General features: G+C 61.4%; 1 protein-coding gene across 5 annotated transcripts in view; it reads right to left on the bottom strand.

Annotated features, from left to right (window-relative positions):
• The window catches only part of COL27A1 (collagen type XXVII alpha 1 chain), a 134,792-nt gene extending 112,612 nt beyond the window's left edge, over window positions 1-22,180 (bottom strand). For 3 of the 5 annotated variants that reach the window (XR_013388346.1, XM_077913044.1, XM_077913045.1), the window contains exons 1-4: window positions 20,416-20,498; window positions 14,117-14,187; window positions 9,326-11,058; window positions 1,430-1,483 (exon numbers count right to left, since the gene is read on the bottom strand). Coding sequence is in view for 4 of the 5 variants with exons in the window: in XM_077913044.1 (XP_077769170.1) it covers window positions 1,430-1,483; window positions 9,326-11,058; window positions 14,117-14,187; window positions 20,416-20,498 (1,941 nt within the window). In the remaining variant the exon portion in view is untranslated. Of the gene's footprint in view, window positions 1-1,429; window positions 1,484-9,325; window positions 11,059-14,116; window positions 14,188-20,415; window positions 20,499-22,109 lie in introns of those variants that run through there. The other 2 variants (XM_077913046.1, XM_077913047.1) reach the window with 1 other exon arrangement.
• Window positions 22,181-26,347: the final 4,167 nt, after the last annotated feature.

Genomic DNA, 26,347 nt, shown 5'->3' with positions numbered 1-26,347 from the left:
CCTCAGTTTCCTTGCCTGTAAAATGGGGACAACGTTTTAACCTATTTCTGGGGATGGCTGGGCAGGTGGGATGAGATCATGCATAGGCAGCTTGGCCCACAGAGTGCAGCGGCCCGCGTGAGCTTTTGGAAAGTGATCCACACCAACCATTCAGAGAAGCAGATAAACGGCTGCAGGAACTCGGTGGGGGGGGGGGGTGGTCATTAGAAAACGAGGTGGCATTTGATCTCAGCAGGGGATGGAGGAGGAGCTTGCAAAGAAGGGCAGGCCAGGTCAGGTCAAGAGGACAGCCTGAGCAAAGGTGCAGAGGAGGAGGGAGGAGTCTGGATGGGCAAGCTGCCTGCTGAGTCAAAGGGCCTCATCCTGGTCCCAGGCTGCAAGGTCCTGTGGCCAGCAGGATCCCTGGTACCTCTGTGGTCCCCAGCTCCGGGTATGTGCTCCATGGAGACTCTGGAGCCAGGAGGAAATGCCGCTTCAGAGAGCAGATTCCAGAGCCCTGGGCCCAGAGAGCACAGGGCCAGGCCTGGAGTAATTGCATAACCAGAACCATCCGCTGGGCTCCGAGCTAAAAATATGCCCCAGGCAGCTGTCTCTGCCAGAGCCTTGCCAGGCACCCAGCGTGGGAAAGGCTGATTCAGCCTGGGCACAGGTGCCAGGCGTCATGGGTCTGAGCCCTCTTAGGAAAAGGACAGATTTTTCTCCAAGAGGACCCCCAAGGGTGCCGGCATACGGTTAAGAGCCTCGGTTCCCATCCTGGCTCTTCCATTTCCTACATGCTCGGTTTCCACCTCCCTAAAACGAGAGTGATTATCCTGGCCCACGGGGGTCCCGGGAAAGAGGGGCTCAAACAAGGCAGCACGAGGTGCCGTGCGAGGCATCACACAGAGGAGTTACTTTTCACACCACGGTCAGGCCAGACCATCTCAGCCGCTGCGGGCCTGCGAAGCCATCCTCCCGCCTCTGATCAACCCTCTCAGCATGGGGAGCTCACCCCCTCCCTTGCCCGTGTCGGCATCCCCACCCCAGGGTGGCCCTGCAGAGATCTGCAGAGATGGGAAGATGGATACAAGGGTCGTGTCCTGCTAAGCCAGCTTTTTTTTTTTTTTTTTTTTCCTGTACAAACGCTGAGGAGCATCAGCTCAGGGGACGTGGTCTGCAGAAACCCCTTCTCCACTCCAGGCTGCCGGGCTGGTACCCGCAACGGACACCTGAGACCCTGTAAGGGGTGGTTGCTCTCCTCCCATGCTGTGCCCGTCCATGCAGAGCCCCCTCAGAGCCCTAAGTACACTCCACGCATGAAGCGGAAAGTGGGCGCCCGTGAGGGGCAGGGGACAGCGTGAGGACACACAGCGAGGCTGAACTTCAGGGGCAGTGGGATACAGGCCAAAGAGCCAGCCAGGGCTCCAAAGGACAGTGTGTGGTCACTTACCCGCGGCCCCCGTGCTCCAGGGGGTCCAGGGAGCCCAGGCAGCCCAGGGGGACCCTGAAGGAAAAAGCAAGAAGACAGAGTCAGTGCCAAGTGGCAGCAGAGAATGGGTCCAAGCAGTCATTCAACAAGCCTGTCCAGCTGGGCATGGACCCTCCATGGCTGAGAAGAGGGGTCCTCTGAGGTCCCTGCCCAAGGAAATCATGCTCTTTGGGGCTCTCAGTCCTGTGCAGCCCCTGCTTCTTGGTCTTTGAAGTTTTCATCTTTTATTACTCAGCTAACTTACCCAGGGTGCCACCTCCTAAGGGCAGCCTTCCCCGCTCCCTCCCCCAGGTTGAGTCAAGTCCCCTCGTCCTCTCTATTTTCAAGGCTCCTGTATTATCTGGGGGGACTGTCTGCCCAGAAGCCTGGGTCTCCCACTAGACCATGGTCTCCTCAAAGCAACTAATCTCTCTCTCTCTCTCTCCCCCCACAGGGTTCAGGTAAATGTTTGATGAGATAAGACAGAAAGAGATCTCAGAGCTCAGCCAAGTTCTCTGCAGCCTCAGAGCCGAGAAGGGACCTGTCCAAGGTCACACCAAGCATCCTGGGGCCGCGGGGAGGCAGCGCAGCATACGGGGAGGGCGTGGGCAAAGGCTTTGCACAGACAGGCCCGGGGCCAGACCCCGTGCTGCCACTTGCCGGCGGGGCTTGGGCAAGGTCCTTAGCCAGCCTGTGCCTACCAAACGGGGGAAGTCATACCCTCTTCACAGGATTGTCACAAGGACGAAATGAGAGGCGGTAACCATTTAACACAGCGACTGGGATATAATTGTCACTCAGATGTTCCCGCTCTCCCGGTGGTCACAGCCTGGCCCAACCTTCATCGCTGCCCCCTGAGAACCTGCAGCAGCCCCCTCACTGCTCTCCCCACCTGCAGCCTCTCTCCTCTCCTCTCCGCCTCCACGCAGCCTGGTTCATCCTCCCCCCTGCGCTACACCACTCAGTGGCTCCCTATTTCCCACAAGAGAAAGGCCGAACCCTGCCGCACGCACGCAAGCGAGGCAGCCAAGCCGGACTTCCTAAACGGAGGGGGCTGACCCTCGTTCAAAATCCCAGTTTTGCCACCTGACAGCCGGGCCCTCTGTGCAGGCCCCTGGGCCGAGCGCCCACCGCGCCCCTCCACCGTGGGCCCCCCCGCCGCGGCCCCGGCCACCCCGCGGGGCTACACGCGGCTTAACGAAGCGCGCGACGTGAAGAACTGGACACGGGAGCCTTCGAAGGAAGCCTGGCTTTCGAGGATGTGTGAGGCCTGGGGAATTCATTTGTTTCAAATAACCATCAACGAGATTCCAGGTTTCCTGCCCGGAGTTAAAAATCAGTGTTGAAAACCCAGTACGGTTTGGCTGGTAATTAATCCAGATCTCACGCTGGGCAGCCCTGGTTCACAGTTCTGGCCTGTGAACACCACGTGCTTGCTCGTCCATGAACAAAAATCAGAAGAGAGATCCAGACAGGCAGATATAGGCGCCGAGGCCCCGGGGGCACTGGAGAGAGCCGGGCTGCAGGCAGGGGGGCTGCGTGCCCTCAGGCAAGTCCCAGACACCTCCGAGCCTCCAGGGACCTCGGGCCAAACTGGCAGCTGTCTTCCCTCCACCCAGAGCCCGGGGGTGGCAGGCGGGGGCCGGGCGGATGTTCGTACTCGGCCCTCTGGTCCCGCAGGTTGGGGATTCGGGGCCAGGCTCCTCCCCGCTCCTCCCCAGGGCGCCGTGGAGTGCGGGGGACCCGGGTGCACACTGGGCGGCCTTCCCTCTCTCAAGGGTAAAACGAGGACATGACGGCCCCTCGCTGACAGATAATCTGTAAAAAGTGCTAATCCCGGGCCTGGCACACAGTTAATGCCCCAAAAGTTAGCTGTTGTTTCTGTGAAGCAAGCTCCTGGAATCTCCCCAGCGCAAAATTTTAAATCACCCTCCTCGGCATCTGTTTTTCAGGAGGAGCAAAGGTTTCCCTTTCCGGAAGGCCCTCCCTGGACCTGTTCTTCCAGGTGACCCAGAACTAAAGGGAAATGCAGGGGCTCGGGGCTAAGCATTACTGTGGGTACCACTACCATCGTGAGCCCTTTTCATCCGTGAGAAACCTAAAAGCGCCTCGGAGCCGCAGAGTGACTTGCCCCAGGCCACACAGCTAGCAGGGAGAACCAGGACTCAACCCAGGACTTCTGAGGCGTCCTCCTCCCCGGGGCTACGTAGGTCCTGACGAGGTGTGCAACCCTGGCTAAAGCTCTCCACCCCACCCCCACGCCCCCGGGGAGGCATCTGAGGAATGAGCATCCTGGAGCCTTCCCAACACCGGGCCTTCCTGACTTGCAGGGTGGTGGTGACTTCTTCTCCAGTCCCCGGGCAGGAGAGGAAAGGAGGAGACCGTGCATGCCCATCTCACAGAGAAGAAGGCCAAGGCCTGCCTCGCGCTCAGCTCCAGGGAGGGACAGGCTCCATGAGGCAGGGCTCCCTGGGGGACCCCGGTCGGGCAGCTGCCGTGGAGGCCTGGACACTCCCTCTTGGCAGTCCTTCTGCCCCAGAAACAGGGGCATCCAGGCTGGGAGTCTGACCTCACCCACAACATCTGCAGAGCAGACTCCAAGTGCCAGTTGGGACCCGCGGCCCGGCCTGGTGATGTCAGTTCGCAGCCCGGCCCCCAGCGGCAGGCCCGGCCAGGCTCTCCTCTGCCCACCCGGGGGGCCGGGGCTCCCCAGCTGCCCGGCTGCAGCCCTGGGCCCAGCTCTTCCCCGCTCAGTACCTACTTTGTTCGCGGGCAGGCGAGGGTGGGCGCCCCCTGCCCCCTCTCGCCTGAGCCGAGACCCTGCCTGTTCTCCACGCAGTGGAAAAACGTTGCCATTTCTTTCCAGGGCCTGAAGCCTGAGCGGGTGACTCTGGGATGATTCACGAGGGCCGGGGTGGGATTTTCCACTCCACGCTGCAAACAACGGGGCCTCTGAGAGGGCCCAGAGCAGGGGGAGGGGAGGGGAGGGGAACGGGGGCCACAGGCCTGCTGGGGGGGGTTCGGGGGGGGGAGAGGTGCGTGAGGCCAGGGCTCGGGGCTCACACAAACAGAGCCATGGAAACAAGCAGGCCGGGGCTCTGGGTTTCCCCTGAGGGTCCTGGCCGGCGACAGCCAGACCTCGGGGAACCCCAGCCCGCGGAACAAGTCCACCCTTGTGTCCAGCCGCACAGCCGGCCTGCCAAGCCCCGCAGGAAGCAGCAAGTGCTGGCGGGCACGGCCCTTGGCAGCCAGCGGGGACGTTCCACGGGCCTAGGATCCAGGAGACCCGAGGCCGGGCCCGCGTGTGCTGCTACCTGCCCGTGTCCCTGTGCCAGGACTTTCCATCCCTGGGCCTCTGCTCAGTGCCTGTGGCTCGACGGGGAGAGGCAGGGGACCTCGAAGGGCCTTCCCATTTCTGACCATCTGCGCAGCCCCCATCCCCAGTTCATCCCAAGGATAGTGCTCAGGGTTCCGGGCCCTTTGGCCCAGTCTCGGGAAGGGCCTCGGGGGCCAGGGCTTCTCCGTGTGGCCTGCACAGGTTATTTCATCTCCCTGCACCTCCAGGCCTCAGTTTGTCCAGCTGGAAAACGGGGCTCTCACACCCAGCTTCCAAGAGAACGTGTGAGGGTGCTGGCTGCTGGCTATCCTCCACTTGCCCCCCGGAGATCGTGTGCCCTGGGAACCCGCCTACAGGCTGCAGCCTCACGCTCTCTTGCTCTCTGCTCCTCGCTGGGTCTGGCCAATGGGAGGTCCCAGCAAGAGACGGACAAGTGGGAAAGAGGGAGTGGGCAGGGGCTTTCTCTCCAGGCGGGCTGCAGTCCCCCCTGCAGTCCCACCGCAGCCCCCGGCTCCTGCTGTTCCCACTTTAACTCTCCCTGGGTTCTGGTCCCAGTTTCCCTCCCCTTGTACCTTCAGGTCAGACCTGTGTGCATTGTGGCCACTGCCGGCTCCTTTGATGCCGTCCGCACCTCTGTAAATAGCCCCTTCCCTGAACTCTCCTCAAGTACCTGGCTCCCACCCGGAGCTGCAGGACGCAGCACGCAAAGGGCTTAGCCCAGCACGTGGTCGGAGCTCAAAGACAGTACGCCAGGGACAAAGCAAAACACCGCCCCCACCCCTTCTCCTGGGTTCTAGAGGAGAACTAGGGTAAGGGATGAACTTCTCAAGACGTAGCCCCAATTCCAAACCACCAACAGCGTGAAGGCCCTCCTGGGTCCAGACACTCCCAGTGCTCTTCGTGCAACAATTCCCCCATCTCAACCATCGGCACATGAATCAATAGTCCCAGCAAACCACTGGGACCAGCTTCCCTCATCTCAATCTGCACAACAACTCTGGAAAGGTAGGTAGGACCCTATGCCTGTCTCACAAAGGCAGAAAGAGGCTCAGAGAGGTTAAGTGACTTGCCAAAGGTCACGCAGCACCTGGAACCTAGAAGGTACTCCATGCACGTTTGCGGGAAAGGATGAAAGGCTGGCTGGATACGGGAGTGGTTCAAACCCAGGTCCCTCCAAACCCAAAGTCTGTGAGCTGTTACCCTCCCCACGGCCTCGTGACCCGCCAGCAGCAGAGATCTGTGCAACCTCAAGGAGCTTGGCCTGGGAGTCAAGACAACCTTTTTTTTTCTGTAAAGATCACATTCCTTCGTTCGTCTCGCAGATAGGCATGGAGCATCTGCGGCAGGCCAGGCCCTCATCCGGGTCTTCCTGAGGTGACGCTTGCAAAAAAGTGCAAGCGAGTGCAAATGCCAGCGGCCTGATCATGAATAAAAAGGCCTTGACTCGCCTCCTCCCAGGCGTGGGGCTTCTGTGCAGCTTCTGTGCAGTCTATGAGCCGCAGCCTCCCCGCCCCTTCTCACCCAGGGCCCAGCTCAGCTTTTCCATGCTCCCCCCCCACCCCGCCACCCCGCTGCTGGGGCTCCCACAGAGCTCCCTCACTCTGCGGCTACAACTGCTGGCAGGCCCTGCCCGAGCTGTCTCCGCCTCCGCCCGCCCATCTCGTGCCCCTAGGACCCATGCGGAACCCCTCAGACCCAGCCACGGCACCCTTCTCTGGCTCTGAAAGGTCCCACAGCCCCAGAGAGGGGAGGCAGCCCCTAGGGAGAGGAAAGAAGTTCCCCAAAGTCACCCGGCCAAAACAGATCTCCGAGGGGCCCTGGAGATCACCCAACTCGCTGCCTCTCGGGAGATGGGAGCTATTCTTAACTTACATTCTGCAGAACCAAGGCTTAGCGTGGCTCAGGGCCATGAAGCTAGTAAGGGGTGGGGTCAGAACTGGAACCCAGGCCTGCAGGTCCCCAGACGGGGGACAGTGAAGGCCCCTGCCCGGGGGCAGCACGGCTCCTGCTCTGCTGGGACCAGATCCTAAATGTATATGGGGATCGGAGGCAAATTAAGAGGGCCCGGGAAGAGCAGGAGCCCTTGCCACTGCGCTGAGAGGCACCACTTCAATCATGTGACTTCTGAAATCCAAATGACCAGTTTGTCACCTGCCACACAGTGGGCCGGAGGAAGCTTCTCAAAGTTTTCTGGGTTCCTATTGGAGTGAGGCTAAGCTCCAAGCTGAGGGAGGGTGGGATTAGGGGACAGGGTGGGCACGAGGGAGGACACCACTGGAGCAGACTGACATCGTCCCTCTTGCCCTCGGCCCTTCAGGGTTGGAGGAACGAGAAGAGCCAGTGGCCTCTCTGGAAGTCAGGGACCCAGAATCCTACCCCAGTCCCAGCAAGAACATGCTGCATGCCCGTGGCCAAGTCTTTTGTCCCTCTAACCAGTGTCCCCTCATCTGTCAAGCAGGGGTCAGCATACACACCCTGCCCTCCTGAACCAGGTCCTGGGAGGTCCTAAAGGAAGGTACCACTCATGGGACTCATACACGTGGTGGGTACGGAAACAACAGATTCTTCAGACATTGAGACGTTCCTCTGAGGCCATGGACAGGCCCTGCCACATCTGTGAGGCCCCCAGCCTCCTGGCCCTGAGCCTTAGGGTCTCAGAGTGGACGCTCTGGGGAGTGGGATGGAATGTGCTGGTCTTGGCATCTGGAGTTGGGGCATAAACCTTACCTCTGCCTCCTACATGCTGTGTGTGCCCTTGGGCAAGTCTCGGCCCTTTCTGGGCACTGTCCCAGGCTCCTCACCTGCCCAGCAAGGAGGGTTGAATGGAATGACCCCTAAGCACCCATCTACCAAACAGGTTGACTCCAGCACATTCTTTGATCATAGAGAAGCTCAAGAAGGAGATCTGGAGTGAGGCCTCACCCCTGCCGACCCACATCGCCAAACCCCAAGGGGAACGCACATGGCCTGGGCCTCCTCCAGACCCAAAGGCAGATTCTCTACCACTCCTGCTCCAGTTGTGCCGGCTTGGACACGGCTGTCGTCTCTCCACCCCACACACAGCCTTGGGAGGAGGGGTTCACCTCCACTCGATGGGGTGGAGACCCTGACCCTCACACCTTCTCTTGGGGGCGGGGGGGGAAACAATTCACCCCCTTTCGACCTCATGGCCAGTGAGCCCAGCATCCACACAGCTTGGGAAGCTGAGCTGTCAGGGCTCAAAGGCACCTGGTGCCTGAGTCAAGCCGGGCAGCATGGAGGGGTGATGAGAAGGGGTCCTTCTTTTCCTTGCTCCCAACTTCCTGCCCTGACAATCTCACAGCACAGGACTCGAGCAGAGCGTTGACATAATTGCAAAGCAATGCATACAATTTCCATAAGTTCTACAATATGGTTATAATAAAAACGGGCTCTCAGTCCCCCTGGAGACAGGCTGAATAAATATTATTCCTAATGATTATTAAAACTCATTAAGTGTGTTTGTAAGGCCTGGGAATTCCCAGCATCTGCCACCGTCTCCACATTGTAGGGGAGCCTAACCTCAAACACGGAACCTGGTGGAAAACCCGCCCTCGGGGAGGAGAAAAACCGCACGGTGGTCATCTCCAAGGCAGGAGAACGGAGCTGAGGCCTGAGCTTTCTGGAAACTCCATCCCCTCCATCCCCTCCATCCCCTCCCAGCCCCGGTTGAATTGGCCTCCAGCTGCAGAAAAGGTCGTTGCCCCTGGAGACAGTCCCAGGCATGCTGAAGGCCCCGGCCCTGAGAACATCTCCTGCACGTGGAATGTTCTTTCTCCTTCCCTTGACTGTCCAGGCCCACTCTGACCCTCCTCACCCCAAATCCCTAACAGAGGCCACAACTCCAACGTCTAGAGGAGCCAGGCAGGTAAAATAAACGGGGGAAAGGACTGGGTGGGGGAGACCCGATCGGGAGACGTGGGGTCCCGTCTGAAAGGGCAGCTCTGACCGGGCCGCAGGCCACGGGCTACTGTATCTCTCCCCCTTCCAAGAGAAGCTGGTCACCAGGCCTTTTATAAGAAATCTCTCACATTTTTAAAATGTTAGTAACTTATTAAATATTTTTAAACAATGCCGCGTGTGCCAAACAAAACACGTTCAGGACTACCCGTGGGCGACCTTTGTCCAAAACTCCCAGACTAGCTGGTGGACTCGGGAGAGCCGAGCTCTGGAGACTGCATGACGCGGGGCCAGTCAGTTAGTGGTTTTCCTGAAGCCACTTGACCTTCACAGTCGGGGTTAGCAAACAATGACCCGGGGCCCAGGCCAACGCCAGCCCAAGGGGTGCTCTTCACCCGGCGGTGGCCACCAAACCCAGGGCTGCCCCAGTGCCCCGTGGATCACAGCAGAGCGGGCGGTCACGAGCAAGAGGACGTGCATGCGAGCGGAGGCCCTGCCCAGATGCACCGCCCTGCTCTGGGTCGCTTCCCTGGGTCAGCCCTGGGCAGCAGTCGCCACTTGCCCTAACTGCCCCTGCCACCCCCTTGAGCTCCAAGCAACATGCACATCCCAACCCGTCTTACCGGCAAACCACAGTCTCCCTTGGGCCCTGGAGGTCCCATCAGCAACGGGAAAGGCGTGGGGCCCGCCAGGTGGAAGAATGAATAGCTCTGACTCGTTGGCCAGGCACTGGAGGACAGGAATCGCGCGGGGGCCACGGCCGGGGCCGGGGTGGTCGGCCGGCTGGGCCGGGACGGTCTGGGGCTGGGCCTGGTTGTTGGATCATTCAATGGGACATCCCTGGCTGCCTTCCCAGGTCTGAGGGGGACGGGTTTCCGGGGGTTGCTCTTGGGTCTGGCTTTCTTTGTGGCTTCTGATCCAGAGGGTTTCTTGCTTCTGGTGGGGGCTGAGCCAGGAGCAAGGGTGGGAGGCATCAAGGTGGCCGGTGGAGCAATCCTGGAAGAGCCAGGACGGGGGACAGGTGGCAGGGACAAAATCGTGGATTGGGGAGGCCGGTGTGTGCCGGTGCGGGCAGGGACTGGCTCACTGGCATGACTGCTCATCTTGGCCACAGTCTGGCCCACCGGAAGAATAGGCTTTTTGGGGGAGCCAGTGGCCAGAAGGAGGGGCCGAGCACTGGGTAGAGGAGGTCTGGGCGTGACAGGGGTCCTCTGGATCGGCTTCACCGAGGGGCGGGAGGCTTTGGCAGGAAGTGGGTGGGAAGTGGGGGGCACTGGCTTCTTGGTGGGTGGGGCTGACTTTGTGAAGGAGGGCTGAGCTGCCTTCGGGGTGGGGTGGGGGTTTTTGACAGGGCCTATCACAGAAGGAGAAGGGACCGAAAGCCTGGTCGGACGACTTTTGGGGATCTTGGTGGCCGTGCTTTTCCGCAACGGCCGGACAGGTGCAGTGATGCTGGCAGGAGAGGTGGGGGGCACGGGAGGAAGTGCTTCACCGGCCGACAGCTTAGCAGGTGGCAGCGGGGTGCGGGCTGAGCCCCCGGCTGCAGCTCGCTGGCGAGGGTCTGCGGTGCTGGTCCTTAGGGGCTTGGCGGGCACGGCAGGCACCACAGTCCCCCGGGGGTCCCTACTTGCTGGCCGTGACCCCAGGGTTGGCGCGGCAGTGGTCAGGTTCTCCAGGCCTCGCAGGGCAAGGTCGGTCTGGAAGGTGAAGGTTGTGCCCGAGTCTCGGGGAAGGAGGGGTCCCAGCTGGGGCCGGTACATGTCGGCCTGTCCACACTGCTTTCTCAGGTGGGTACAGTAATCGGGAGCGACCTGCGTCACGGGGTAGATACTGAACTGGCACAGGGCACCTTCAAACTGCACCGCGTGGGGGTTCATCTTCCCGAAGAGGAAGGAGCCCTCGGGGTCGAGTGCCGGGTCCTTGTGGAAAGGCAGCGGGACAGGCACCCGGCGCTGCCCGCACGCCGTCACCAGGGTGGCGGTGCGGCCCCGGAGCTCCAGGGCGAGGTGATGCCAGCGCCCGTCGTGCACGTCGAGGTCGAAGGCCACAGAGCGCCGAGGCCCCAGGTGGAGGACCGTCTTGCCGGGGAGGAACTGCAGGCCCAGCTGCAGCTTGTGCTTCCGGCTGCGGACGGCAAAAAGGAAGGCATGGTTCACCCGGTGGGAGCAGAGGCTCAGCACCAGCGCCAGCTCCGTGCCCAGGGCGGCGGGAATGACGGCGGCCGTCGGGGCCTGGAGCCGGGTCCGCTGCGTAAAGATGAAGCCCGATTGGAACGGAATGACCCCCGGGGGCGGGGGGCTCCGGCCACCCCCTGCCTTTGTCCAGCTGAGGCCCAGCCGCTGGAGGACATCCACATCTGCAGAGGGAGGGCAGAGGGGGAGAGGGGACGGTCAGGGCCTGCTCCCGCCCCAGAGCCCTCCGGGTGCACAGCCCACCCCCTGCTCCCTGGGGCCCTGAGCGTGGCCGGGAGCGCAGACTCCGAGCCAATCCCCTGTCTGGCTGAACGACCCTGGACGTCCTCATTATAGGCACAGACCCCGGAGCCAGACTTCCCCAGCTGACTTGTGACTTCAGTGCCTCGGTTTCCTCATCTATTAAGTGGGATAACAGGAGTCCCAAACTCACAAGGCTGTCGCAAGGAGTCGATGAGCTAACGTGCTTGAAAACAAGTGCCCGGCACCAGATAAGCCTTTTTAAATGATAGCGGCTCGTACCCAAAAGAATGACCGTCACCAGATGCTGGCACAGAGTATGCAGGCCGCCCAACATGACATGTGTCCCCCTTCTCTCTGTCTCAAAGGCCATCGCCTCCAGGAAGCAGCCCCACGACTGAGGGAGCAGGGTGACAGGAGCGGACGGGTCACAGGAGCTCGGTAAGGACACCCAGTGGGCCTGACTGGTTTCGCCACCTTTGGGACCCTCCCCAGCCCCTAGGTCTCTCTGTGGCCAGAGCAGACCAGGGAGGCTGCTATCTGCACGGAAGAGGACAAGTCCAATGACTCTCCCTCTCCCCATGTGGCTCCAGACAGAGCAGAGGAAACAATCGAGGCATCCCTTCAACCTCTGTCTTCTGGCGAGGTGCTTGGACATCCACTGTGGCCTGGCCAGGTCACATCCGCCCAGTAATTACATCCATGGGGCTTGCCAGAGCCGAAGGAGGGCTTCCAGGGTGTTTATGGAAAGGCTTCCCGACCTTGCCTCTCGCCGGGTCATCCGACTCCTTCAGCGGGCCGAGCTGCCAGTGTCTGCAGAAGCCAGCTCCAGAGCCCCGACCCGGGATGGAGAGGCTGCCTCTGGAACTGGGGTCCGGCTGGGCTCCTCAGCTCCCCACCCCACCCTCGAGCCCAGCACCTAGGCTCCGAGTGTGCCACGTGGGGTGTACATCAGGCCGCATGTGGCACTTAGCACTTAGCACTCAGCCCTCAGCAGTGAGACGGATGGGCAGACGGATGGGCTGGGAGAAAATGAGCACCGTAGCAGGCTCTGGAGTCACCAGGCCGGACGTTAGAGCCAGACAAAGCCACCTATGGGTCTGCACTCTGGGCCCCAGTTCCCTCCGCAGTAGAACGAGGCAGCCAAGACCGCCTACACCATGGGGCTTGCTGGCCCTCCTCATCATCCTCCCCCAGACACCTCTGGGCAAGTCTCTTCCTGACCCCTGGGCCTCAGTTTCCCTGCCTGTAAGACAAAGGAAACCAGACCTTCAAGGCAACCACCAAGGGCTAACGATGTTCTACAAAGCCTGGAGTTGCAGGCTGCTTTTTTGGGCTGGTTTGGCTTAAAGACCCATCTTCCTGCCTGGGATCTGCAGGCCTTCCATTCACTCCAAATCCCTCCTTTCTCCCACTTCCAGCCCCCAGAGGACCCCAGGCCTGTACTAAGTGTCCCCGCACACTGTGGCCTACGGCAGCTTGCACTCGCCGGGGGTAAATGCCAGCTGGCCAGGCCAGGCACCACCGATGAGGCTTCCCTGACTGTCCTCTCCAAAGCTGGGTTGCAAAGCGGATACCAACCAGTCTCCAGGCCTAGCCCAGAGACGGTCTGCAGGTCAGGGGCAAGCCCCAAACTCTGACACCTGGAGCTGGCGGTCATCTTATGGCCTCTGGCCACTGTGAGCCCTGCAGGGGATGGAGAAGCATGTTCTTGCCCAAGTGCTCAGGTGAATAATATCATTAACGACAAAAATAAACACTAGTATGTACTGAGCACATACTACGTGCCGCGGGCTTGACGCGTACTCTCTCGCTTGATTCTCTCAATCATCTACAAAGAAGATACTGCTTGTGATCCCCCCCTTTACAGAAGAGGGTCAGTTCGCTATAGTAACTGACCCAAGGTCACGCAGCCTATAATAAAAGGCACAGCCGGGACCTGCACCCAGGCCGCCTGGCTCCAGGGTCTCTGTTCTTAACAGTATGCGGTCCTCAGCTGGAGCCCCTCAGACTAATTGGAAAGCGGGGTGGAGACACATCCAGAATCCAGGGGCGAGGATCTAGGGGACAGAGGAATGAACGCAGCCCAGCGCCAAGCTGGAAGGACCCTGCCAGCTGGCTGCAGCAAGATCCCTTTATTACATAAACCTGGCTCCGTGCAGCTCCGGCCTCTCCCCAACACCCCCCGCCCCCCATTGCCTGACTCAGGACTCTGGACAGCTGTTCACCTACTTTGTGGGGGAAACAGCAAGCTTGGAAAATATGACATTTGCACAAAATGTTGCCGGGCAGCAGGAGTCTCTTCCGGGCATGGCCCTCCCCTCCCGGGGACCCAATCCCTGCCGGCGGCCAGGTCAGGCCACAGGGGCTCTGGGAGTGCCCGGCTGCCCGCCCCGGCACACGGGCGAGTGTGGAGGAGGGGAGGGGACGCTATTTTAGGAGGCCTTGTGGCCGCTTGACAAACAGATGTGGGAGAGGTTTCAGTTTCGCGGGGCAGCTGTGCAGCCAGCCCACCGCTCGGCCCCCTGGCCGGCTCCTTGGGGATGGCGGGGAAGAGCACGATCTCACGGGAAGGGGAGGGAGCTGGGGCCTTTGTGGCTCCTCTCAACACATGTGGGCATAACCACTGGACAAGTCGGGGCTGAGGCTTGCCCAACCAACGTGATTTCTTCCAGTTCTACCCCCGCGCCTCTCCACCAGTGGGAAGGGAGGGGTCACCCCCCCATTCCTGCATGGAGCCCTCCCTGCCCCTTACAAAACTTCAAATGTGATTCTTCCCAGCCTGGAGAGGAGTTTGCCAATGATGGGCTCCCAGTTTACTGATAGGGAAACTGAGGCACTGAGTTCCAATGAGGAGCATGGCTGTCTCCTAGCCCTGAGTTCTCAGGTCTCTTCTGCCCTTCCTTGTCCCTCCCCTCCCCTCCAGCCCTCTCACCACCACCACCCCCCACACCCCCCTGCACAAAGAGAAGAGAGGATTACCTTCAGGAGCTCCTTGGGTGGAGGCCAGGTGACAGGCAAACGAGACTAAGATCCAGGTGAAGAGAAACCCCCTGGAGACGGGAAGACACAAGCAGAGGCAGCATCAGCTTCCACACTGGGGCCCGGATCTGGCTGCGGAGCTGGGAGGGAATCACCCAGCCCCAGTACCCCCACCCCCCAGCCCAGCCCAGCTCGCCCACAGGAGGCGGACGCGAGGTGCAGGCTCTAGGACCCCACAGGGTAGCCCACGCTCCCAGGTTTCCAGGCACAACCTCGTGCACAGGTACAACCTTGCTTTTCCCAGATCGATAAGCCAAGGTCACAGGGCAGGAAACAGTGGGCGGGAAGCCCTGCCCCGGGCGTCAGGAGACCGGGGGTCCAGCTTCACATCTGCCGCTCTGGGCAGCGAGGGGAGCCCCTGCCCATCTCTGGGCCTCCGTCTCCCCATCTGTACTACGGCCTCACGATCCTGAGCCCCAAAGGGCGGCAGAGCCAGGTCTGAAAGGTCCACGGGAAGATCAGACCGGGCCACCTGGACGACTGACATCCTCAAAGGACAAAAGCGACGAGGTCTCCCTCCCTAGACATGAGGTGGACGGCAGAGGCCGCGTCACCGGGACCGGCGCGCACTGAGAAGCCACCTACCTGGCTTCTGCTGGTGGCAAAAGGGAGGAAAGGAAACAGAGCACACGAGGGGGCGACGGGTGGCGGTGTCCGGCCGACAGACCCCGCTCCTACCAGCCGTGCGACCCCGCAGGAGCCACCCAGCCTCCCTGAGCTGCCTCGGGCTCCGCAGCGCGGCCCGCACGCCCCGTCTCAGACCGGCGTGAGGATGCGCTCGGGCGCGTCAGGGCCTCGGCCGGTGCCAGCGGGCAGCGCTCCGCACGCAGCCACCACCGCCCCGAGCCCGGGGCCCGCAAGGGTTAACGCTCTGCCCGTGCCTCCTGCCAAGATGGGCAGAGGCAGCGATCCGATTTCACCTTCCTGTGGGAGCAGCCACCGGCGACACCCGAAGCCACCCGGGGCATCGGATCCCCCGCGGGCAGAGGGGAGGGCGGCACGTGGCCAAAGCCGGGGGCCGGGACGCGGGCGGGGGGTGCGGGCTGAGGCTGGGGCGCACAGGCCCAGGATACCGTTGCAAGAGGAAAGCTAGGACGGTGCGCTCCTGGGGAATCACGTAATCCAGGAAACCCGACTGCCAGGATCCTGGGCTGGCGCCCCGCGATCTTCCCAGCTCCCCGGCGCCCTGGGAAACCAGCTCACGCCCTCTGATTCCATAGCGATTGCTCTAATTTAATCGTGGCTGTGATCAAGAGCAGTCCTGACTGGGCACCATGGGAGACGCTGGGGGTCACCCAGCCACCGCCTCCCCCCACCCCGCTCCCCGCACCCTTCTTGTCCAGGGAGCCGTGGACCTGGGAGGATCCTGGATGAATCTGGGTAAGTCTAAGCAAATGGTTGGATGGGGGGGAGGTAGGCATGCAGGTGTGACCCAAACTCCAAACACGGCCAGTACGATGTGACAGATGCCTCTTCTTCGGGCCCCTGGGAACGTGTTTCAAAGCCACAGAGAGAAGGTTGTCTTCTAGCCTTTGTAGGCTACTGAGCAGGGATACGCGGCTGCTGCTGCAGCCATTTTGTGCCCATGAGGTTAACGGGCCTCACGAGCGCGTGAGGAGGACGGAATGGAAAAACAGTGGATGTTGGATGACCCCTGAAGGCTGAACTAGCCCCCCTATCACTGCTTTTCCTCTGGGCCCCTTGATACGGGAGCTCAGAACTCCCTTTCTTTGAGCCCTGTCCAATTGCATCTTCAGCAAACGAGCGGCAATAGCGCTCAGATGCTGACGGTGAGACCTTGAAAGCCTTCTCCAGCATCTGGGCCTTTGCACATGCTGCTCCCAAGTGCTCCTGACAGCACTCCTCTGCCCGGCCAGGGGCCCCGCACATGCATTAGCTTCCAGCTTGAGAGTCGCCTCCCACAGCCCCACTGCGTGCACCTCACCACAGTGGGTATCCCGCGTGTGCTCATTGCCCAGTCTCCCATTTCCCTCTCTAGAACACAACCCTGAAAGGTAGGAACCACGTCTTTGTTCACTTTTGTACCCCCAGCACCTGGCATGCGTGTTGCAAACGTGCAGGGTATCTTTGTAGAAGAAACCCACGGTACCTGGTAGCGCAGGAACCTGGACTTGAAAAGCCTCTCCCCAAGAGCCTCCCTACCTTTGACTTGTCCCAGGGTGGTTCCTGGATAACCCTCAATTCCCCCTCATCCTCTCCAACCTACCGCCAGGGCTGTGGACATGCCTTCTTCACGGGGCCAGGCCTCCCTGCCTCCATGGGCCTCGCCTCCAGCGCACTGTGAGCCCTGGCTAAAGGTCAGAGCGCCCCGCTGCCCTGCTGTTACCCGAGGAGGAGAGCAGAGGCTGACCTTTCTGGCATGACCTGCCCCACTGGAAGCCCACGGCAGCCTCATCAGCCCTGAGAAGAAATGACAGGAGGCTTTGTGTGATGTGACAAAAACTGAGGCTTAGGGAGGGCAGGTACCTCCTCAAGGTCACCCTAGGGAGGCTCTGGGGTCATAATTTTTCAGGACTCTTTCCCATGTGCACCAGGTATGCCCTCCAGGAAACCGGAGCCAGAGCCGCCAAGGGAAGAGCTGCCTCCCAGGCCTGGCGATTCCCAGAGCACAACTGAACAACTAACGGTGCACAAAAGCTCTGAGAAGTCCTACAATGAAGACAGCGACAGTGTTTTCTGTCCATCAGCCATCCCCAGACCTAGAGGACCAGTGAGCTCATTTTTCCTGAGAGCGCTTCCTCGGAAGAGACGGGCCCTCACTTCCTAGGGTTCCAACGACCTCAATCCGGTGCCATTTCCTTCCATCCTCTCTTCCCAGCCCCTTCCAGGCACGAGCCCTCACACCTTGCGCATCCCACGGTGTGATGTCACAAGCACCCCGCCTAGGACGCTTCCCAAGCTGATAAAGAGAGGCTGGATGGAGGAGAGAAGGTGCAAGAACCGTACACGTCCTTAGTTGATTTTTCTGGTTGCAGTTCTTCCAAGGCGACCACTCCGGAGAGAACAAGGATACACTGGGGGGGGGGGGGGGGGGCGCGGCATATTTTTTAAGCCCTGAAGGTCAGGAGAAAGAAGACTCACAGGAGCCATGGGCTCAGACTCTTCTTCAACGAAGCTGCCCAACACCATGGTTTCCAACTCGACAATGTGAGCCCTGAAGGCCTGTTACAGAAGTATCGGCCCTCCTCCACCCGTACACCTGGACAAATGCAACCGACCTCTCAGACCTGAATTCCGTGTGCACACGACTCACGCGCCGCCAAAGTCAAGAGTGGCAACATGCGGCGGGAGAAGGTCCTCCGAGATCATCTGGAGGCCAGATTCGAGGCCCATCTCCTCGCTGTGGAGGCCCAGAGAGGGGACGTGATCTGCCGAAAGCCACACAGCACGGCAGTGACCCGCGTCATCTGACTCCACTACTCAGCAGACGTTCCCTTCCGCTCGACTTGTCTCTCATGGAGAAGAAACTGGAGACTCACAGGGACTTCCTATATTTGCCAGAGACCAGAGTCCGGCCTTTACCAACAGGAACAGAGATGCAGCCCAGAGAGAGCCAACAAGCCATCTAAGTAAGCTCCAGGCCTGGAAAGTTGGCTCCCGGAGGGAGGCCCTGCCGATTCTTTTGCTCCCGTTCCAACGCTGTTTAGGCTACTGCTAATAATGTTTAGTGCCTGCGCTGGCTCAGAGCTTTGTTCTTCCTGACTTCTGTTTTCACCACTGACTTGTGGGCCTTGGCTCGGTGAACCCGGGTTGCAGGATGTCGGGAAGACCACAGCCCAGGGGCCAGAGTGGACAGGAGGCAGTTGAAACGGCAGCTACGCGCTAGGGGACCCGACCTTGGGGACACAGCCTGGCCGCACAGCCCTCCAGGAGGAGAACTCCGTGTTCCCACCCCTGCAAAAGGCTGTCTGCCGGCACACCAAGGGTGGCTACTCCGGGACCCCCAGGGCTGTCGGAACCTACAGCTGCTGTGCTTGGTTTTTCCTCCATCCTTGTAACCTGGGAACACACGGGATCTTAAGAGACCCCTACCAACTTGAACATCCACCGAGAGCTCAGAGCTGAGACCCGGGGCACACAAAACACACACACACACACACACAAGGAAAGCAGCCCTGTGGACTCACAGGCTTGGCCGTGCGCTCACAGGATAAGCCGAGCGGGCACCGGGCCCGAGGACCGCAGAAGAGCAAAGGGGGACAGACCTGTCCCACTTGCCTCCACGGATCGGCCAGGCAACCATGTGCCCAGACAGCCACACCCAGGCTCCTCTCTTCACACCTGATACCTCTTCCATGGGAACACAGACAGGTCATCTGTCTGGACAGGACACAGCCCAGAATTTTCCAGTTGACTCACACATCCATTCAAGAAGAAGTGAATAATAATATAAATAACAGTGGCCGTTTATTGAGCACTTACTACATGCCAGGCACTATTCTAAGCTCTTTACGAGCAAGGTCCCGCATGAATCCTCACTAAACCTTGCCAGCCGAGAACTAGAAGAGAAGCATAGCGGCAAGGGGCATGCCCAAGCTCGCGCGGCAGTGGGGATTCACGCCATCCGATCGCAGTGCTCCCTGAGCCCTGCAACCTGCCCACTGGTGTGAGCCTGTGAGCGTCCCACCAGAGGCGGTCGGTCCACCACGATGGATACGGGACTTCGGCGCACCAGGCTGCGTCGTGGGGTATCAAGAGGGTCCCTGAACACAGGTGGGGGCGGTGAGAATATGCCACCAGAGTAACAGGCAAAGTGTGCTCAGAGACAGGGAGTGGGTTACATGGGGAGGGCAGCCCCCCGCCCAGCGCACCCCACCTGGGGAGCTGATGACTGTCCAGGTGAGTGAGACCTGAGTGACAGCAGGGCATGCTGTGCTCACAGGAAGGGAGGTGCTTCAAGGACAAGGAGGAAAGGGAAAGAGAGAAGAGGCCAGGGATGTGCTCCATGGTGTCACGGAACCTGGTCTGGGAGAGGCAGAGAAGAGCGAGGCCGGAAGGCAGGCCAGAAGCAGAGGGCATGGGGTCTGGGGTGTCTGGGGGTCTGGGGCGCTGCTGGGGTGAGGGAGGCAGCGAGACAGGGCAAAGCAAAGGCCGGGCCTCCATGCAGCTTGACTGCCCATTTGCCCAGAGCTTGGGCCCCCCTATGGGGTGCTCGCCTGGCACCACTTTTCTGTCCAACCGCTGGCATCTGCCTTGGCACAGGGTCTTCTGGAGAAAGTGAGTCAGCAGTGTACTTACTGGTGCTGTGTGTGTGTGTGTGTGTGTGTGTGTGTGTGTTGTGGTGGTGGTGGAGGGGGGGTGGTGAATCTCAGCCAGCCAGCTTTTTCCAAGACATGGGAAGGGGGGGGGAGCATCATCCCCCTGCTTCCAGCTCAGAGGGGGCAGGGCATGGGGGGGGCGGAGCCACCGCCCTGACCAGCCTCTTGGGAATGTCCTGGGATTCTGGGGGCAGGCGAGACGGGGAGCAAGTTCTGTGCTGCTGGGGCAGCCGCAGCGAGCAGGAGCCACAGCGCGTAGGGCCCCAGGGCTGCTCCCATCCCTGCTCGCTCCCACGCACACCCACCCTCAGTGCCTCGCTCCTGCACTCGCTCGCCCTTTACAACCAGGCCACCAGCTCCCGGTCCCGGCTGGGCCACGCTCCCTCCTTGGACGTTCCCTGCGGCCCCCGCCCCCGCCCCCGCCCCCGCCTCTGCAATGCCTGGTGATCCTCGGGCCCTCTCTACTCCGACACGCCGGCTCTCGCGTTTTCTCTCTCACACGCGCAAAATGACAGGCGCCGAGCCCCCCCCCGCCCCGGCCCGGCCCGGCCCCGGAGACGCGGGGACACACGGAGGCGCACAGACCCGAGCGGACGGGCTCCCCGGAGCAGGGACGTGCAGAGCCACACAGACGCGGGCACCGGGCAGAAGCCGAAGCCCGGGGCTGGAGGCAGCGGAGAGTCGCACGGACGGACTTCCGAGCCGGGACCCGTGGGCACCGGCATCCCCGGGGCGCCCCCCGCCCCCACGCCCGGCCGCGACCGGGGCTCGGCTCCCGCCCCCCGCCCCCCGCCCCGCGCGACCGCGGAGCCCGGCCAGCGGGGCAGGGCAGGCAGTTCGCCGGGCCTCGCCGGGCCGGGGGGCGCAGCTCGCGGTGGCCGCGGGGGTCCCGCGGGGGGCGGGGGGCGGGGCCGGGGCCGCAGGAAGCCGGGGAGGGCGCGCCCCCGAGCTCGTACTCACCCCCCGCGCGCCGCCGCCGCCGCCGCCGCCGCCTCCGCCGCCGCCGCCGTGCCTCGGGCCCCCCGCGCCGCTCCCGCTCCCATGGCGGGCCCCTACTTCATGCTCCCGAGCCCGGGGGGCAAGTGTGGGCGCGCCCCATGGGGCCGCCGGCCCCCCGCCCCGCCGCGCCAGGCCGGCTCACAGCGCGCGGCCCCCGCGCCCCCCGCGCAGCCCCGCGCCCCGGGGCGCCCCAGCGGGCAGGCGGCGCGGCCGGGGCCCCGCGGGCGCCCGCGCCAGGCCCATGGTCCCCGGCGTCCGGCGCCGCGCTCGCCCCTGCCTCTCGCTCTCGTCCTGCTCCACCGACGAGGAAGGAGACGCGGCGAGAACAGGCGAGACGACCCAACTTTGCGGGCGGGCTGCTGGCGGCCCCCGGAGGCCGAGCGGGGCGGCGAGGGAGCGCGCGGGGCGGTGGAAGCGGCCTCCCCGCCGGCCTGGGGGAGGAGAGCAAAAGGAAGGATTTGGGGGAAATGAAGGCGATTTAAAGTCTCGGCCCGCGGCGGCTCTCCACCTTCTCCCCTCCCCGCGCCCGGCCGCCCTCCGCTGCCCCACGCCGCCCCCTGCCGGCCGCGGCCGCGCGCACAGCCCCGGCCGCCCCCCGCGGCCCCGCCGAGACTCCCCGCCCCCGCCCCCACCCCAGTGCCAGCGGGGAAACGGAGATCCACCGGGAGGAGGGAGGCGGCCGAGGCCGCCCCGCAGGACCACCGCGGCCCGAGATGGGGGCCGAGATGGAGGGGGAAAGGGGACACATCCTACGGGGAGAGGAGCCCCGTTCCCGGGCAGGTCCAGGACCGGCACCCAGTGGCTAGACTCCCACGCCAGCGACGACCAGTGTCCCACCGCCCATGCACACACATGCACGGCCCTGCTCCCAGGTCAGAGCGCCCCCCCCCCCCGCCCGCCCGGAACAGACTTCCCCGGGCACCCAGTGGGTGGGCTTGCTGAGTGTTGGTCACACTCTCCCCTTCTCTGTCCGCTCGGTAAGAGTCGGGAGCTCAACGCCCCCCACCCGCACACCCACCCACACACCCTCGGGAGCCCACCGAGACCCCCTGCGGCCCCCCGCGGGAGCGCGCCACTGCACACCTTGACCCAGGCGCGAGCGCCCAGCAAGTTCGCACAACCACAACCCCAGTCCCAGCCCGGGCCTTAGAGGCCACCTCCACCTCCACCTCCACCTCCACCTCCACCTCCACCTCCACCTCCACCTCCACCTTCACAATCTGCTCGCCGGTGCATACACACTCCCACGCACATCCACGCTTACCCCAAACTCAGTCACACGCTCACACCCACTCACATGCAAGCTCGGCCACGCAACTCCTCCTGGACGCGCACAAACACACCCTGGGCTTCCCGGACCCCGACGCAGCCCGGACTCCACACACGCAGCTGCACGCACACTGGTACTTACACGCACACAAATGCACACTAGCCTGTCCACACAGCCCCCCACCGCACACACCCGCACACACCCTCCAAGTGCACACGAGCGCGCGCCCGGGCACCCCCCACTTGCACGCAGCTGTCCGCTAGTGCCCACCGCGAGCGTGCACCCACGCACCCACTCCCCACACGTGCACCCCCATCCCCGGACGCGCGAGACTTGACGCACACGCCCCGCTACCCCCAGAGCTCCAGGAGCCCCGGGCACTTACTGGGTCCCTAGCTGCGAGGCTGGACGGTCGGTCCTTCCTCGGGCGCCTAACGGCATTTGTATTCATGGGTCCCCGCAGCCCCGGGCGCGGGCGCGGGGGCGGGGGTGCGGGGTCCCCTTCCCTAAACGGGGCGCGGGCGCTCGGAGCGCAGCGGCACCGGGAGGGGCATGGGCGCGCGGGGCTGCGCCGCCGGCCCGGTCCGCCTGCGCTCGCGCTTGGTCCGCTCTGCGTGCTCGGGCTGCGGCGCGGGCTCCGGGCGCGGGGGGCGGCTCATAGGTGCTGGGGCCGCGGCGCCCGCCGGGCCTTTTGAAGTCTCCGCTGGGGGCGGGGAGGGGGCGCTGAAGGCGGCCTTTTAAACCGTGGCTGCACGCGGGCTCGGTGGAGCAAGGTGTCTGGTTTCAGCAAACTTTAGGAAAAGTCCCAAGCCGAAGCGGAGGGCGGGGGAGGGGGGGGGGCCCGGGGAGCGCGGGGGGGGCGGGGGGAGCCGAGCAAGAAAGCAGCAGCAGCGGCCTAGCTCCGCGCGGCTTCCTGCAGGGGGCAGAGCACCCAAGGCGGCCAGGAGGGCGGCCCAGGCCGGTGGGGGGGAACCCGCAGATGGCTGGGAGGCGGCGGGACCCCCACTCCCGCACCCCCACGTGGAACTGGAGTCCTTAGCCTCCACGTGGGCGAGCCCCAGGGGGTGCGGGAACACCCCAAAGCTGCCCAGAGCATTCTTCTGGGTGAGAGGGGCCACAGCCCTGGAGGGTCGAGGGCTCCCAGTTCAGTCCCAGCTGGCGGCCTCCGGAGCTGCATACCCTGTGCTAGGCGGATCCGTCCTTACTGGCATTTTTTGATAAGTTGTTCACCGTGGATTTTTTTTTTTTTTTTTGGCATTAGTTTTGACATTTTAAAGTATTGCATTAAAATATTATGTATCTTGGCAACGTAGGGGTGTTTGGGCACCCTTAATTCTAAAACTCCACTACTGAAGGTTGTTTGGGGTCCCCTGGAGTTTTGCATCCTTACTCGCCTCACCCAAGCCAGGTGCAGCACTGTGCTGAGTGTCACCATTTCTGGCAGGCCTGCCATCCGCATTTGCAGATGAGAAAGCTGAGATTCTGAAAGATTGAGTAACCTTCCAGAGATCTCCGAGCTGGTAGGCGGTGGAGGTAGGTAGGATTGGAAGCCAGGTAGTCTTGATGCCTGTCTTCTGCAGCTGAGCGTAATGGTCCAAATGTTAGCCTTTAAGGGATTCTGAGTGGACCCTTGTCAACCTCCCCAGCTTCTTGGTTGGCCCCAAAGCACGAGTCTCTCCGATGCCTGACCCAGGCTCAGGGCAGAGCCGGGCTACTTCAAGGCTTTCTGGGTGCTGCTCATCCTCCAGGTTCCCCACCACCACCACCACCACACCCCCGTTTGCCGCCTGTCCTTCTAGCTCAAGCTCTGCCCCACACCCAAGTTATAGCACACATCACATGGTGTTGTCATTGTCAGATCCATCTCTGTGTCCCCACACCCAGCATGGAGCCGGGGACACAATAGAGGCTCAAACCATTAATAATTTAAATGAGTTTCTTTCACTCCTACAGTGTGCAAACCCCTGTCCAAAACCGAGGGAAGAGAGTCTGCCATGAGGAGAGCCTTGCACATGGTCCTGCTTTCCGGGCACACCCACACTTGTGTCGTGGACAGAAGGCACGCTCGGTAGCTCAGGGCAAGGAGGAGAGCTGCACGGGAGACGTCAGACGCCGCTGCACAACCATATGAAGGTAACACAAGGAGAATGTGATAAATGCTACCGATGAATTGAATTGTCAAGCAGAACTAAGGGATGGAGAGCAAGCAGAGAATGCTCCCAGGAGGAGGTGGCCTTTGGCTTCTGAAGGGTGTGTTGAATTATCATGGAGCCATGGGGGCAAGACAATTCAATTGCAAGAGTCACCAAAAGGCCAGGAGTGTGGGAGGGGAATCTCAGGCAGGTTTGGAAGGAGGAGTGGGGGGGAGGGGGCATGTAGTGGAGAAGCTATCCAACCCCACCCCCATCCCCTGTATTGTATGGGTGATGCCCCATGACTCGCTGGCCACAAAGCCATTTCCAGGCAAGGAGATACATTTCCTCAAAGGTCAGGCAGTGGGTCAGTGGCTGAGCACCGAGGCCTTTCCAAATCTCCCTCCCAAATCCCAGTGTGCAATGTTGAGCCCCAGGGCCCCCCGCTCCATGGAGGGCTACTGAAAAGACCCATGAGAAACCCCTTAGAGCCCATAAAGATGGATGGTATCTTCTTCAAAGCCTCACTCTCTCCACGTATGAAATGGGTGCATCACACATGACCCTCTGCATGGCCAACGCACAGTGGTTGTTCAACAATAATCCAGTTCGAGAGGCAATTATTGAGGGCTAGCTGTGTTCTGCTAGGTTAGGAGGGAAATGAGACTCAGGGTCTTGCAGGAGCTCCTGGTCAGCTGGGAAGAGAAGTCATGGACACTGATAAGAATTCTTAGGAAGGGACCTTGCTTCCTGCGTCTGTTGCCTCGTCACACACAGTCTGCCTGCCAGGTAGGTTCCTGACACCACACCAGTGACTGTGCATAAACAGTTCTGATGGAAGTTCAGTCCAGAAGGCACTGAGCCATTGCCATTGCAGAAAAGGGCACTCACCAGCCAGCCAATACTGGGCCATCTCTGTGGGGCCGAAGGCAATGAGCCTAGGAACTGGGCAGACCGTGACTGCCGGGCCCAGGTGACATTTCAGGCATGAGATAGAATAGGAATTCCCAGTCTGTTGGGGGCCCGGGGCCCACGTGGTCCACTCCCTGTCCAAGCAGACCAGCCGCAGACCCCACATCTGCCTCGAGACAAGCTATTCACCTGAAAAGCCTTCCCAGTGGACACACAGTAGTGGACACAAGCTCAATAAACGTTCGTGAACGCATCGCTCGTGGAGTCTTAGCCTGCAGAACAGAGGGCTGCACGCTGCCCAGGTAGCAGTCCCACCGATCTAGCCACCAAGCTCTTTCTGAGGACTCACTGTGTGCCAGCCTCTGCTCTCCGCTCTCCAGTGGTCTGGGGAGGAGACCAGCAAGGAGACAGGCGGAAAATGCAGCTCAGAAAGCCTTGCCTCAAGGAGTACTTGCTTCCCTGGTTTGCAGAACCAGGAGGAGAACTCAGATCCCAGTTTCCCCAGATGCCCTGTCCTGCTGGGCACAAACAGGGTGGAGCTATCTTTCGTATTCAGGCCCCACACAGCCGCAGCATAGGATGTGTGCACACGGTGCACGTCTAACAATAGAATCACTTAATTGAAAAAGAAAATTTTTTTAATTAATTAATTAAAAAAAGAATCATTTAATTGAATTGTTCATTCCCGGTCGCTCAGCCAATCGGGAGATGCTGCTGTGTATCAAGCCCTGAGCGGGGCTCTGGTCACAGGCAACTGGAAGTTGTGGTCCTCGCTTGTTGCCTCCCTGACACCAGTGTCAAGCGCAGTGCCCGGCACATAGGAGGGATTCCCAAAATGCTAAGTGAAAGATGGAATGAAGGAAGGAATGAATGCATGACAGTAAAGTTTGCTGGCTTATGCCTTAGATTAGCTTTCCTGTCACCTGCTTCCTCTCCTGTCTTGTGACCTTTGTCCATCAACAAATATTTGTAGGGCAGGTGCCACGTGCAGACTTGACTTTAGGGGCGCAGATGCGCTAATCGTGCTCTGTCCGACTCATGCCTGGTTTGCCAGCAGCTCGGAGAGAGCATGTCACTGACGGGAATTGAACTGAACCCCAGACTGGAGGGAGAGGCGGCTTTCAATAGTGTCCCCTCCCCCTGTAGCTTCGGGGCCACTCCTAGCTTGGCCCATCTCCCCAAGAGAGGTGGCTGGAGCACACGCCTGTCTCCCAGGGCTTGGGCTCTGCCTGTGGGGCCACATCGCTCTGTCTTGGTGACTGCCAAGACCCCCAAAGCCATCGTTCCACCAAGAGAAATGGAGGCTGAGGCCAGGGAAGGAAGCTCCTGGGCCACCGTCCAGGAGGGTGCATCCTCTGGGCATGTGACCCCACTGTCTGGGCTACTCAGGCCATCACGGGGGCCTTTCTCACCCATTCCTAGTCTGGCTTTATGGTTTCAGGCCTGGGCCAGTGGTGGAGGCCAGTGAGATATCCAAATCCCACCACCTAGCGGTGCTGATACTGACCCACATGTCGGGGCCCCAAAAGAAATTCAAACCTGGAGGAGCCCCTAGGGCTGCCTAGCCCAAATTCCTCCT

The sequence above is a fragment of the Canis aureus genome, chromosome 10 (assembly GCF_053574225.1).
Source record: "Canis aureus isolate CA01 chromosome 10, VMU_Caureus_v.1.0, whole genome shotgun sequence".
Taxonomy (NCBI): Eukaryota; Metazoa; Chordata; class Mammalia; order Carnivora; family Canidae; genus Canis; species Canis aureus.
The sequence above is the reverse complement of the archived record's forward strand: the minus strand, read 5'-3'. Positions and strand labels throughout refer to the sequence as shown.